General features: G+C 43.6%; 1 protein-coding gene across 11 annotated transcripts in view; it reads left to right on the top strand.

Annotated features, from left to right (window-relative positions):
* Positions 1-13,819, top strand: part of Cacna1d (calcium voltage-gated channel subunit alpha1 D) — a 315,633-nt gene that overhangs the window by 239,045 nt on the left and 62,769 nt on the right. For 10 of the 11 annotated variants that reach the window (XM_058582147.1, XM_058582148.1, XM_058582140.1 and 7 more), the window contains 7 exons: positions 2,417-2,531; positions 3,048-3,117; positions 3,950-4,016; positions 4,734-4,881; positions 7,280-7,409; positions 10,303-10,362; positions 12,762-12,868. In XM_058582147.1, coding sequence (XP_058438130.1) covers positions 2,417-2,531; positions 3,048-3,117; positions 3,950-4,016; positions 4,734-4,881; positions 7,280-7,409; positions 10,303-10,362; positions 12,762-12,868 — 697 coding nt within the window. The remainder of the gene's footprint in view (positions 1-2,416; positions 2,532-3,047; positions 3,118-3,949; positions 4,017-4,733; positions 4,882-7,279; positions 7,410-10,302; positions 10,363-12,761; positions 12,869-13,819) is intronic. The other variant, XM_058582142.1, reaches the window with a different exon arrangement.

Genomic DNA, 13,819 nt, shown 5'->3' on the forward strand with positions numbered 1-13,819 from the left:
GAACCTAATCTTATTTTGCTGACCTATGCATCTTTGGGTCTCATGTGTTCATTGGCTGACTTCTCTCGCATGCATATACATATAAGTATTTTTTTAGTTGTAATTGGACACAATACCTTTGTTTTATTTTTATGTGGTGCTGAGAATCAAACCCAGCTCCTCGCACATGCTAGGCAAGCGCTCTACCACTGAATCACAACCCCAGCACCCCCACCCCATGTAACTTTTTTTTTTTTTTGACTCATTTCACTCCTCTTCCCTGCCAAAAGGCAATCTCTTAAGACTTCTGAAATTGGCCCTCAGGTTATTTATGCAGACCCTCTAATCTTGGGCTGTGTCTATTTTATCTCTAGGTCCTAGTACAAAACTTGGCACACAGAAGCCCTCAGAAATATGTTGTGAGAACTGAGCAATTGTACAACATAAGAATACCATCTCTTGACTTTCACCCTTCCAATTTAAGAATCCTAACCTGGTTCTTCTCCTAAGGAGATCCTGATCTTGTTAGCTGTTTCCCCTTTAATCTTCTTTGGCTCACTGATGAATTTTCTTCAGTGTTGAAACCCTAGTGCAAACTTGTCCTGTATTCCTCAGGGACAATGTTTTATACTATGAGGGTTCTATTTTTAAAAATCTCATCTCAGCATATATACATTCTACTAGTCCCTGACTCAATCCTAACATCCCTCCTCCAGGGAACCACCTCTGCCTTGTCTCCTGCCCAGAGATGAACTCATCCACCTCTAAAGCTCCCACCAGATTGTGTTTGTTTCTCCCTGTGTGCAGGGTCTGCCGATACTGAAATTGGGGTGGGCACTCCTCCATCTTCCTAAATGGATGACAGCTCCGTGAGTCAGGAATCATCTTTTCTGTATTTGCATTTATCACTATCAGACAGGATCTTGTGCTTAGTTGGCCTTTGGTAAACGTTTGTTACATGAATGGTCAATATTTTCTTTGTCTGCTCTCCTCATGATTTGCTCTTAAGGTCACAGCAGAATACCAGATTTGAGCCTGAAGAGAAGTATTCCCTGGCTCTACTTCTCTCTGATTCCATGTTGATGCTTTAAGAGTTGTTCATAAACTGGGCACATGAACAGCTGGATGGGTGCTTATAATCTCAGCTACTCAGGAGGCAGAGGCAAGGATCACAAATTTGCAGCCAGCCTCAGCAACTTAGAACCTATCTCAAAATAAAATAAAGGGTTGGGGATATTGCTCTGTGGTAGTACTTGCCCTATCATGTACAAGACCCTGGGTTCAATTGCTAGTACTCGAGAGGAAAAAAAAAAATGTTCATGTTTTCTGTCCCCAACTAAAATAGATGCTCTATTTTGTCATATTTCTGCCCATGTTCTGGGTATCCATAGCATGGCTTGGAATGTCAGGTGCTTGGTAGGTCTTTTTGAATGAATTTCAGAGCACACCACTCTTTAGGAGGATCTGAGTAATGTCTTTAAATGCAGACGATGGGTTTTTACTCCTGGAAACCATCTGTTACTAGCTTTTAAGACCTTGCTGTGGTTTATTAGTCAAGATTTGCTTTCTGCTCCCCAGAAGAGCTTAGTGTTGTAAGGCTAGAGAGGTGATTCCTTCTTCATTGGGGTCATTGAGAGAAATCCCCAATATAACTATTCCCAGCACTAACTCCTTCCAAACCAGCCTCGATCCATGCCCATCAGAGGAGTTTCCAAGCACATGTTTCCGAGATGCCTCCAGCCCGGGACAAATTGCTTCCTCAGGCTCATTGTAGTGCCAGTTAAAAAAACAGACTAACATTTCAAAGGCATTTTCAAAGTCTTAATATAATTCACTCACGTTTCTATCCTCTTTAAAGAATTAGAATTAGTCAAGCATGATATCCCCTCACAGAGATCTCATCATCAGTCCCTTGTAAGGTTATGTTGGTTTATGTGTTCAGCAACCCAGATGAGATTTCAGATTGCACAGGCACATGGGGCAGTGGTGTGCTGCTGCTCTCTCGGGGACCTTTGAAGGAGTCCAGTTTGAAAAGTACTCCCCTGAATATGTATGTTATGGTGCAAGTTTTCAAAGAAGTAAAATAAAACACAAGGTACTTTTTAATGATACCATGTGTGTTACAGATTGCTTTACACCGTATGTATCAGCTATAGATACATTTATATATAAGAAAATATACACATACAAGGAAATGTTGAAATTTGTAGGTTTTCATGAGTTTCAGTAAACCTTGATCTTTTTTTTCAGACTGTCTCCTGAGGTTTCGTGTGTGTGTGTGTGTGTGTGTGTGTGTGTGAAAGCAGGGTCCTAGACCTCTGGTTTTACCAAGTGAGTATAGCATGAGGGTTAGTTGCCTGCTACTCACCTCCTAGAACACATTTCCATGAGGGGTTGCATTTAGAAATGTGTTGTACCCTTAAAAATTTCAAATTAGATATTCTACTGAATGTCTTCTTGGCCATCGCTGTTGACAATTTGGCTGATGCGGAAAGTTTGAATACTGCTCAGAAAGAGGAAGCTGAAGAAAAGGAAAGGAAAAAGATTGCCAGGTAAATCCCATTTTCACCTGAAATATTTGCTCAGTGGTACTTGGGGAGCCCAGCTGCCTGGGAGGCCTGGTGGACTCAGATGTGTTTCAGAGCAGCTGTAGCCTCATGCTGCTGATTTTTGGTGATTGTGGGTAACTATGTGGTACAGATCAAAGAGGAGGGAATATTGGGCAGAAGCCAGGCCCTTGGCTCTTACCCTTGGAGCTGAAAATGGGAGTCATGCATCCCCGTGCTTAAAGAATCACTGCAGTTAATTTTGGCATCATAAAATAAATGATGCATTCAATGCTGATTAGCTCTTGGATGAGAATTTTAATAAGGTGATCTGTGTGATGAATCCATTGCATTAGATGAACAGGAAGGTCTGAGTTTGGATTATACTGTGCTCTTGCTGTTAGTGTTGTTCCCAATTAAATTCTGTCCCTCACTGGGGGCACTGTTGATTCAGACTCCTGATTAGCATTTTTATACATAGTAATATAGTTATTTGGTTTCTTGTGTTTGTTTTCACTGTAGAAAAGAGAGCCTAGAAAATAAAAAGAACAACAAACCAGAAGTCAACCAGATAGCCAACAGTGAAAACAAGGTATTTGTTTTTAAATAACTTCTTCTTCTGATTTGCCTCAAAGTGATTCTTCTGGTATCTCCATAAATGTATGACATATGCTGTGAAAGTATCTTGTGTATTATGTTCGGGTATGAAAAGCAGAGCATGCTGTACAGATGGCTGGTTTACCAGAGGGGTGAGCTGGCTGTCAAGCCACATTTCACCAGAGAACCCAATGATAAATGTTTTATTAGTTTGTCCACTTATTTTTTCTTTATTGAAATATCGTGGTTGAGATCACAGTAGTGTCTTCTGGGTGGGTATGATAGTCAGGGATTTTTAGTAGATGTCTGTTCCCAGCAGCAATCCCAGGATCAAGTGGTCTGGGAGGCCTCAGGTCTCTGCTGTCAAACTTCATCCCACTTATGATAGCTCTGGATGTTCCATTCATTTGTTTGTTTGCTCACTGAGTTGAGAAACACTTAGAGTGGTGACTACGTGTCAGACCCTGGGGATTTAAGAAGGAAGAAGACTGTAGAGTCCCTGCCTCCATGGAGCCTGCTGTATAGTGGAGAGACGGGAATTTCAATGTGGTTATCTTGTGGTGTGTGTGACTGCACTGGGACAGCAGAAGGATGGACCCTGCTGACCATGACTGGGTTGGCATTCTATTTCCATTTCCCTTCAGGCCTTCTGTCTGAAACAGAATCGCCCATCTGCCTGTCCCTTCACACTCGCTCACTCACAGATGTACACTTGGGAGAGAAGCTCCCTTCCCTGTGCTGAATGGCAGGGTTGGCCCTTCACTTGGGCACTCTGAAGTGCATTTAAGCCAGTCTCTCTTCCTCCCAAGTTGTCTCTGTCATCCTAGGTTACAATTGACGACTATCGAGAGGAGGACGAAGACAAGGACCCTTACCCACCGTGCGATGTGCCAGGTATGATGAAGGCCAGAGATGGGCTCTCAGCTTGTAAGTGGTGTGGCTTTGCTACCACCCTGTGACTTGCTGCTGAGTCTGTGACTGGGGTGGTCCCAGTCAGGGTCACACTATGCTGCTGAGGTCCCCAAGGCCATGGACCCACTTGCCCCATGGACCAGTTAGCTCCACATCTTACAATGGTCACAACTCTAATTCCAGGTGGTGGGAAGGGGAGGTGTGGGTGAATCAGGTTAGGCCCAAATTTTTCCAGGAAAACTCTACAGGAGACCGGTTGTTAGTACTCACCTGACACATTTGCGTTTGATGGATGCCTTATCAGCTGATAACGGTGGGGCTGTGGAATTGGTAGGCCCAGGGGCTACTTGTCTGTGACTTGAAGTCTCTCATGGTGGTTTTTCAAACTGAAGCCATGCAAGGAGGTTTCTAGGGAAGCAGCCAGTGCTGAGAGGGCAGCCACCTTTATTGGTGGTCAGGGAACCTCATTTCTACAGCTGCACACACTCACCAGACAGTGGCACATCCAGCCCCCACACTTATTCAGTCCATGTTCTCTGGAGAAGCAGGAAAGTCTTGATTTTATTAATTTTAAGCCATTAAAATTAATATTTAATTTATTATTAATTTTAAGCCATATTTTAATATGAAATCAAGGATGATAATTCAAACCCAAATGCTGTCTTTATTTCATGCCTATAAAAAGTGTTTCATTTAAAGTAGGTGAAGAGGAAGAAGAGGAGGAAGAAGATGAACCTGAGGTTCCCGCTGGTCCCCGTCCTCGCAGAATCTCGGAGTTGAACATGAAGGAGAAAATTGCCCCCATCCCTGAAGGGAGCGCTTTCTTCATTCTTAGCAAGACCAACCCGTAAATACCTGCTTCCTAGTCCCATCACTGCCACCTTTCTGCAGTGACCCTAGTTTGAGGATGGCTGGCGGGGCGGGGGGGAGGGCGCAGGAGCGGGTGGTGAGGGAAAGTGGTTTATAGCCCTGTTCTGAACCTGAATGTCCCATAATTCCCCCAAGTTTTCTCCAGCTGCTCTCCTGCTCTATTCTTGCTTTCCCGTCAGTTCACGTCTTCCTAGCCTCCTTGTTCCTATGGGGACCTGGGAGGAGTGTGTTCACGGTTTTCCTCCATCATAATCGGGGCATGGAAGCAGCAGTAGGTGAATACGCGCTCACCAAAATACCCCAACTGAAGCCCACTACTCTGGTGTTCCCCCATTGCTCATTCCTAGGACCCCTTCTTAACTAGTGGATTTTGCCTTAAGATGCTTTGTAGGATGAGAGTTTTGTGATCAAGTTCCAAATAGCATCTTTATCCTCAGATCCTGTTTAGGTGATCTTTTTTCCTATTGAGCTTTATGCCAAGTAATGTTGCACAACGGTATTTTATAGATTATAAGTCTTTGATTCAACACTGTGATACTCTGCTTAAAATAGCACTTCTCATGTTAAGATGATAAGGTGCTTACCAGGAACATGGTAATGACTCATGTACTGTAAGAGGAAGAAGTTTATTTCCTAGCTGGTTTCTAGGTTTTATTCATCATAGATTAAGTGAACTGCTGGGAGGATAGGTGACTCCTGGAAAGGGTTCTAGAACTACAGTAGTTCTTGACTGTCAGAGAGGAATGCTATATAATTCTGAGGCCCTAGGGAGATACAGGTGGGAAGCAAGGAGTCCTTAGGACCCGAAGATTTGATGATTGTTTTATAGCTCATCACTGTTTGGATGCCCATAGGGGTGGTTGGTGGTGATGGGGGATCATTGTACTAATGTTACTGACACCTACAGCTCACTGTGTATACACATGTCAAAGGAATGGGCTGATTTTCTCCCAAATGTCGTGAACACTTCTGCCCTCCCTGCCTTGCAGAGTCTTGCCCAATCTAGGTGCTAACAACTTGCAAGCTCTCCAGGGGATACATGCAGCTTTGAGAAACCCCAAAAGAGAGGTCTCGGAGTGAGGGGTCACCTTCATATAAAGTTGACTCCAGTTTTGAAAATGATTTCAAACGAAAACATATATATATATATATATATATATATATATATATATATATATGGAAAAGTGAAACAGAACAACAAAACCCTTTAAATTCTGAAGTCAAATATTGAAGGTAAGGATACTACTACCTCAAAGGTAGCAGGAGAGGTTCTGGTGATCCAGAGAGCCATTGTTACAGCCTGGAGTCCAGGGTACTGCTGTCCCTTGCTTCATGGGGCTGCAGGACTCAGTGGGAACCCCATCACACAAGGCAGAAATCCTTACGTGTTAGCAAGTAACATCATCAGATGTCGCTCTCACTTCCTGAGGAGGGCTTGTTGTGGGTCAACTCTAAAATTTAACATTTATGACTAAATCTCTAGGCAACAGGAGATTTCTTCAGTCCTCACTGCAGGTCACATTTTAGAACAGCAGTACAAGAAAGGAATTTGTCTCACTCTTTGCATTAAAATTAAAACTTTGGACAAATTGAATTTGACAGAGTTTAATTGAGCAAAGAATGATTCACAAATCAAGCAGCCCTGGGAACCAGAGAAGTTCAGAGAGCTAGACATTGCAATGTGGGCAGCAGCATTTATAGACAGAAAATGGAAGTGAGGGACAGAGACATCTTGACTGGTGACAGTGTGGCTTGTGCTTTATTTTAACATGGTCTGATCAGTTGGAAGCCTGGATTGGCTGAGGCTCAATGCTGTGATTGGCCGAGACTCGGCTTTTAGTTACAGAGTATACTCCTAAAATAGGCCTTCAATTAGTTCGCATATTAAGTTAGATTATAGTTTAGGTAGGGACTCAAGGTATGGAGCATCATTGGGCCAAATTTAGCTTAATTTGACACAGTATTCTTTCCAAGGCAGGGATGGTAAGCCATCAGGCTTCATGTCATAGTGGAAAACTTCACAGTTGGGCAGATCTGGGTTGGATATCTGCTCCTGGTCCTTATTTAGCTATGTTACCTTAAAGTTCTCTCACATCCATAAGCCTCAGTTTCCCTATCTTTTGAAGGATAGTAGTCTCTACTTCTAAGGATTCAGTGAAATGGTCTCTCTGAAACTCCAAGCACAAAGTTGGTTGCCCCATGTGCCCCAGGGCCTGTGGCTGGTGACCAGGTCACTCTGATCTGTCCAGACAGGGGGCATGGGTAGCCTAGCAGACAACAATCCTCTTCCCAATCTCTCACTTCAGGGGCCCCATACTTTAAAGACCCCCGACTCTCATGTGGGCTCATTTCCATGCAGTGGCTTTCTCCCACAGGATCCGCGTGGGCTGTCACAAGCTCATCAACCACCACATCTTCACCAACCTCATCCTCGTCTTCATCATGCTGAGCAGCGCTGCTCTTGCGGCTGAGGACCCCATCCGCAGCCACTCCTTCCGGAACACTGTAAGCCTCTGAGAGAGGAGAGGTGGGTGGGGCTCCCTCGGGGGTCAGTACTGTTCCCTCTAAAGCAGAGGCCTTCCTAGGAAGAGGGCCTGTGGGGGTCCAAGAGGCTAAAGCTAGGGTAGGCCTCCAGTTCATCTGCAGGCATGATGGTTTCCAGTTTGGGAGTGCTGGAGCTAGCCTGAAGCTCTTATTTAGAACTGGTAGAGAAAATTTCTTTCTTGTATGGACTTAACTATACAAAGTTGCTCAGCTCTATTCTATTGCTGAGGAGAAATACAAGCCAGGGGGATGATAGGATGCCAGGTTGAGGGTCTAGCAAAGAGGAGGAACTTGAGGTTTTGTTGTGGCAGGAAGCGGTCATGCTAACAAAGTAAGAGGGTTTAATTTTTATTCATCAGTTTTCTAACTTGAGACAATGCCCTCTGATGCTTCTATGTTGGAAAGAAACTTGTACTTAAATTAATTCTTGGCTCAGCAGCCTGGTATTAGCAATTCGGCTAATTCAGCATCAGAAAACTCCAAAGGCAAGACATTGTCAGAGAGCCAGTAGCCGGTGGACCACCAGGCATAGAGACTGGAATGCCATTCCAGTTATTACCAAGAAACCCTCCAGAGAGGAAGCCAGCCATTGTGTGCCATCAGGCATCACTGTCTCTGTGTGTCCAGTCTTTAGAGATTTTAGGATTAAGACACATCAGCATATCAATGCATCTCTCCCCATTTCCAGGGCATGGGAAACCTAATCTGTTGGAGTGATAAGACACACTCAGATATGTAGATAAAGAGCACCTTCCCCCCCACCCCCCCCAGGCATGTGTTGGTGACAATTTAATGAGGAAGGTGCCCAGCCTATCTTAATCTGTTCTCACAGTTTAGGGCTTCTTTTAGAGAGCCACAAGGCCATCTTTACCTAGATTTTTAAATGGAATAAAGACTGCTTGTTGTTCTATCATAAAAATGATACACAAGGGAGGAAAAGGTGTTAGATAAAATAATCATTTCATGACAGATTAGATCAGGAGCTAGTTTTAAATACATATTGACCAGGAGTTAACTTACCTTGGGACTTTATTTCTTTTCTGTTATAATCTTTTCTTCATGAGTCTATTTACTTGATACTTTTTTTCCAGAACTGATGTTGTCTTTTTATTTTTTTCCAAATTGATGTGTGTATGTGTATTGCTTTTAAACAAACTGCAGTGTTTTCTTCTAACCTTAGCTGACTTCTTTGTGAAAAAGAAGATGGAAGCTGAGTTAGAAAGAACAACTTAGAAATCTAAGAATTCAGATTATCCCCTGGACACCAGGTGCCTGGGCACCAAGCCGACTTGGCAGCAGCATCTTTTTTGGCTGCCAGGTGCCTTCAACATTAATATCCCTACTGTGTCCCCTACTGTGTCCTAAGAGAAGGTCTTAGGGGCCTCACAGTTTATTGGAAACTGCCTTTCATTGCCTGGCCAAGAAACACAATCACATAGAAGTGTTTTGCAAATTTTACAAATCCCAGACACACAAACAGTTTGGAAAAGCAATTTCCCTCTAAAGACAGCTCCTCCTCTGAAGGGAGCTGGTCTGGAAGCAGAGATCCTTACCTTATTGTGAAGGGGCAGCAGAGCATCCCCTGAAGTGCTCCTATGTGTGAAACAACATGGCCCTGTGCTCTACTGGTACCTGTCAGCCCTCCTTCCTGCTCAGCAGTGCCTGTGACTGGCTGAGTACCCTGAGCAGGTGCCCCTCACCCTGTTCCCAGGATGCACATATCTTAAAGGAGTAGGCCTGGTGTTCACCAGAGTCCTTCCAACTCTGACATCTTCAGTTATTTCAGAACCACAGAGAACAATTGCCAGAAAGATCAATAGCCACATAGCCTTGCCTATTGCTAGAGTCTTGGCCGCCATCTTTGTGGTTCAGGGAGCTATGGCCAGTAGTTCCTTTTGAACAGCCTTGTTGGAGTCGGTCTTTTAGCTTCTGGCCTGATTTTCCTGACTGTAAGTCCCTATGGCCATGAGGGGAATAAAAGACTTCAGAAGGAGTTAATAGGATTGTGTTCTGAAAATGATGGCATTTTCAGAAATGCAGATAATGAAAATTCAAAGGCCAAGTCAGTCTCCTCTTTGAATGGGCCCAGCAAGGTAAAAAATCAACCTTAGGAAAGAGCAGTGAGTGCATCTGCAGAGCCACAGACAGAGGAAGATGGGAAATCCCAAATCATACCTTGCAGACTGAACCAGCCCCCACACATGGGGGTGAGTGCTATTGTGCACAGTTTAAATAGGAATAAATAGAATGTTTAAATAGTTTGCAACGGGACATGTGGAAGCTTCTGGTTCCATTTGACACCAGTAATACCTTTGAAATTTTTTATTTTTTGAAGTGCTAGGGATCAAACCCAGGGCTTCACACACGCTAGACAAGTGTTCTGCTACTGAGCTACATCCCTAGCCCTGCCATTGACATCTTTCTTCTAACCTGAAACTTGCCGGGTGGTGACATACTTCATTCAGCCTCACACCCCCACCCCCAAACAGTTAAAACTCCAAAATGTACGTGACTGGCTTATTAGGGGCCACAAGTCATGACTAGAAGCAGTGCACTGATGAGGAAAGGTTGTCAATAAAGCATTTTTAGAATCCAACCCCTTTTGGTCCAGGATACAGACCTGGGAAGCCAGTCAGCAGAGGGGCTAAAGGAGCCCCATGCCCCTGTCAGTTACAAAGAAGAGCTGTCATTGAACTGAGGTGGGTCCACAAGAGCATTTGTGGTCTACCTCCAGAGCAGCAGGGCTGTCCTAGGAGAGCAGTCTGGCCACGGTTGGGGGTTCTGCTGGTGGGCATGTAGCAGTCGGATCTTGTCCGGATGCTTTGTTCTCACTTCCACGTGTTGTGCCTTGCAGATACTGGGTTACTTTGACTATGCTTTCACAGCCATCTTTACTGTTGAAATCCTGTTAAAGGTAACGGCTTTTCATTGATTCTCATTACTCTAAAGCAGCCATAGAATAATAGTTGCCATTCTTTGTTTACCTTCCAGATGCTAGGTTATGCAGATTATGTCTTCACTGGTACTTTTGCATTTGAGATCATTTTGAAGGTAACAGGCTACCCAGCAGTGTGTTTGAGGGCCTGCTCCTGTGTTTGAGACACAGGAAAGAAGCGTGAAGTGCTTTTGACTTTATTTATTTATTTATTTTTTGTCTTCTGTGGCCACGCTAAACTTTTTTCCCCCCTTTAACCAAAAGATTTTTTTCTGTGACCATTCCAACTTATTTTTGGTGTTGTTTCCTTTTTAATCTTTGAGTGCATGTAGGAGCTACTTTGGCTTCACAGTATAGTTACTAGGGAATTATATTTTGCTTCGTTAAAACAAAATCCTCTGAAATGAGTCCACTGATAACAGACATAGCACTGTGTGAACTTTCTTCTACCCTTCCTGACATCAGAGTCAGAGGAAAAACACTGATCCTATGAAGGGAATGTGTGTCTCCTCGTTTCCCTGACTGCACTATTCTCTCCATAGCCTGAAATAGTAACATACTATTTTCTTGCAACAAGATTTGCAAGATAGCTTGGGTCTACCTGTGTTAAGATATTTACTCTCTGATTTAATGGATGGGCTTACATTTACACAAACAAAAGGAGCACCCTTCAGATAGGGCAGCCTAAATGTAGTGCCCATGCATGAGCTAACGGTTGCCGTTGCTGCATGTGATTTGTGTACTGAATGTGGAAGCTGCCCCATGGGAGCAGCTCATTCCTACCTGCTCAGAGGTCCAGAGACCAACAGCACAGAGCTAAGAACCTCCAGGAGTGGGTCCCTGTGGCTCTGGGAGAACAGGGCCATGAGAACTGTTGGAGTAACCATCTCCTAGTAGGAAGAAGCTGAGAAATGAAGATTTTAAACCACAGTTTTCTTTGAACTATTTTGAGGTTTTTATGTGTGCATCTCAGGGAAAAAAAAATTTTATTTTATATTGGACTACTGTGGAACTTGGGCTCTTCACAAAATCTTCTATAAAGGAAACCTCAAATAACATGACCAGGGAATGGCTTCTTTGTGGTTATTGTTAATGAAAAATTAGCTCAAAACCAACAACCAACCAATATCTGTTTAAATTCTTTGTTTCAAATCTTACAAAATTTGAGTTCAGCCTGGTTAATTGAGGTTTTGTTTGATTTTCCACCTTTTCAAGTTGTTAAGTATAGTTATTCTTGGGCTTTGGGGAAATGAGATCCTGGGTTACTTAAAAGGGAGAAAAATGATAGCTGGTTTTAAATTTCCATAGTTTTGCCTCAGTGATTTAAATCATTTAAATTGTTCTTCATTTTGAAGGTATTTTAGAGAATAGAAACTAAAACAAGAAGCATTCAGAAAATGGAGGTGGACCCAAAATTATCTGACATCTGAAGTACTGGTTCCTGATGGCCTTGGCCATTTGGAAGGCTTTTTATTTGGTTAACTGATTGCAATTGCCATTTTGTAGGTCAAAGGTTTGAATATTGGCAATTTAATCAAGTTAGAGCTGATAATCTCCCAACTCTGCCTCTCCTTGACTGTATATACCGGAGCCTGTTCCCCACCTTTGTTTGATTTTATCTTTTAAATGAATAGTGAACTCTATAGAGTTATTTTTTCTCTGGGGAACTGTTCCCGTTGCCTGTAGAAAACCTCCCTGGAGTACCCATAGTATATACTCCGGGAGTGCACAGCAAGTGACAAAAAATGACATTGACACAGGTGTGATGTCCCATGATAGCTTCCTTGCCACACCTGGTACATGTAGAACAGTTAGGATTGGCAGTGCCCTTTGAAACAGGTAGCTCATTAAAGACCACTAGAGGCAATGATATGGGACCAGCAAGGACAAAGGATGGAAGTTTCTACGCAGCTAGAACCTGTGAGTGCTGGACTCCTGTGCTTTCTCTAGCCTCCACAAGGAAGGCCGAACTGTAACAATGTAGGCTCCACTGGAACCTCTGGGAGGTTAGACCAGCACTTGGCGGGGAGGCCGAGTGGTCTGAGCAGTGGTGACAAAGTCACATGGCATCTCTTCCAAGATAGGCTCTTTGTAGACATGCCAACAATGTGTTTATGTGTGAAATTGGTGCTTGTAATAGAGTCTAAGTTGGTCACTTTAAAAATGGGTTGGAAGTCAGCTGTCCCTTTTCCATTTTTGTTTGAATACGTTGTTTGTGGTCTTTCAGTCCCGCTGGTGTACATTTTTGGACTTCCTAATGTGTACTTGTTAATAAAGTCATGCTTTCCTAGAGATTTTGTGAAGAACACAGGTTGCTTTGCCTCTGGAGAGAAGAAGAAGAAAAAAAAACAGTAAATGACCCATGATTCTGCTTATAGATGACGACTTTTGGAGCTTTCCTGCACAAAGGGGCTTTCTGCAGGAACTACTTCAATTTGCTGGATATGCTGGTTGTTGGGGTATCTCTGGTGTCATTTGGGATTCAGTAAGTATTCTGGGGTGTGTGCATGTGTTTGTACCCAACACCTTTGGCAAGGTGGTTTATAGGAATTTTAATATGACTCATGAGGACTAGCATTGTTTTAATTAACTGTATTTACTTAGCCAGGATTGCTTAATTTGCCCCCATGCCAGAAAGCACTGGGGCAATTCATATTTTCCTGTGTTTCTTTTTTAGTTTTTATTCTCACTGCTAGATTGGATTTATAGGTTTATTACTCCCTGTGAAATTCTTTTAGCAGTGATTGAAAGAAATCTTGAGGAGGGAGGAAGCTAGGTTCTAGTCCTGGTTCCTCCAGGGTTTGCTTCCAGGCCTGAAAGCATCCTTTTGGGATCTTGATTCCCCATTCCTACAGGAGGGGCTGGGAACAAGGGCCCTCTCCTGGCTCCTTCCACTCTAAATGTGATTTCTTGGGCATCTGGGATGCAGCAGCTGCTGTGACCTTGCTTTTTGGCTTCAAGTTTTTCATATAGGATGGAGGTGGCTGCAGCTCCTGCCGCTCCCTCCTGGAGAGCCTATGTTCCAGTCACTCCCAACATTCTCCAATGCTGCAAATGAGCTGTATTCTCTCCAGTAGGGCCTTTGAATGTGCTGCTTGCTCAGCCTGGAGCCCTTCCCTTCTGTTAGCTAATTCCTGTTCCTCCTTTGGGACTCAACCTGGCTATCACTTCCCTGGGAGGCCTTTGCAGGCTACCCCTAAGGCTGTGCACACTGCATTTTATCCCACGGGGGCACATGCCACTCAGGGTTTTGATTGCCCATCTCTCCTACCAGACTTAACTCTTAAAGGCCAGAGAAGCCCCAGTACCAAAGCACTGCAACCTAAAATCCAAGAACTACCTAGTGTTTGCATTGAGAAGAACAAAGCAAGTTTGTAAGTTGCATCTAGTTGCATCTCTGCCAAGATCAATCATGTGCCTGAGGCAGGGCCTCTGT

Source organism: Marmota monax, unplaced genomic scaffold (assembly GCF_021218885.2).
Source record: "Marmota monax isolate L192 unplaced genomic scaffold, Marmota_monax_Labrador192_F-V1.1 WCK01_AAM20220418_F8-fsc00042, whole genome shotgun sequence".
Lineage (NCBI taxonomy): Eukaryota > Metazoa > Chordata > Mammalia > Rodentia > Sciuridae > Marmota > Marmota monax.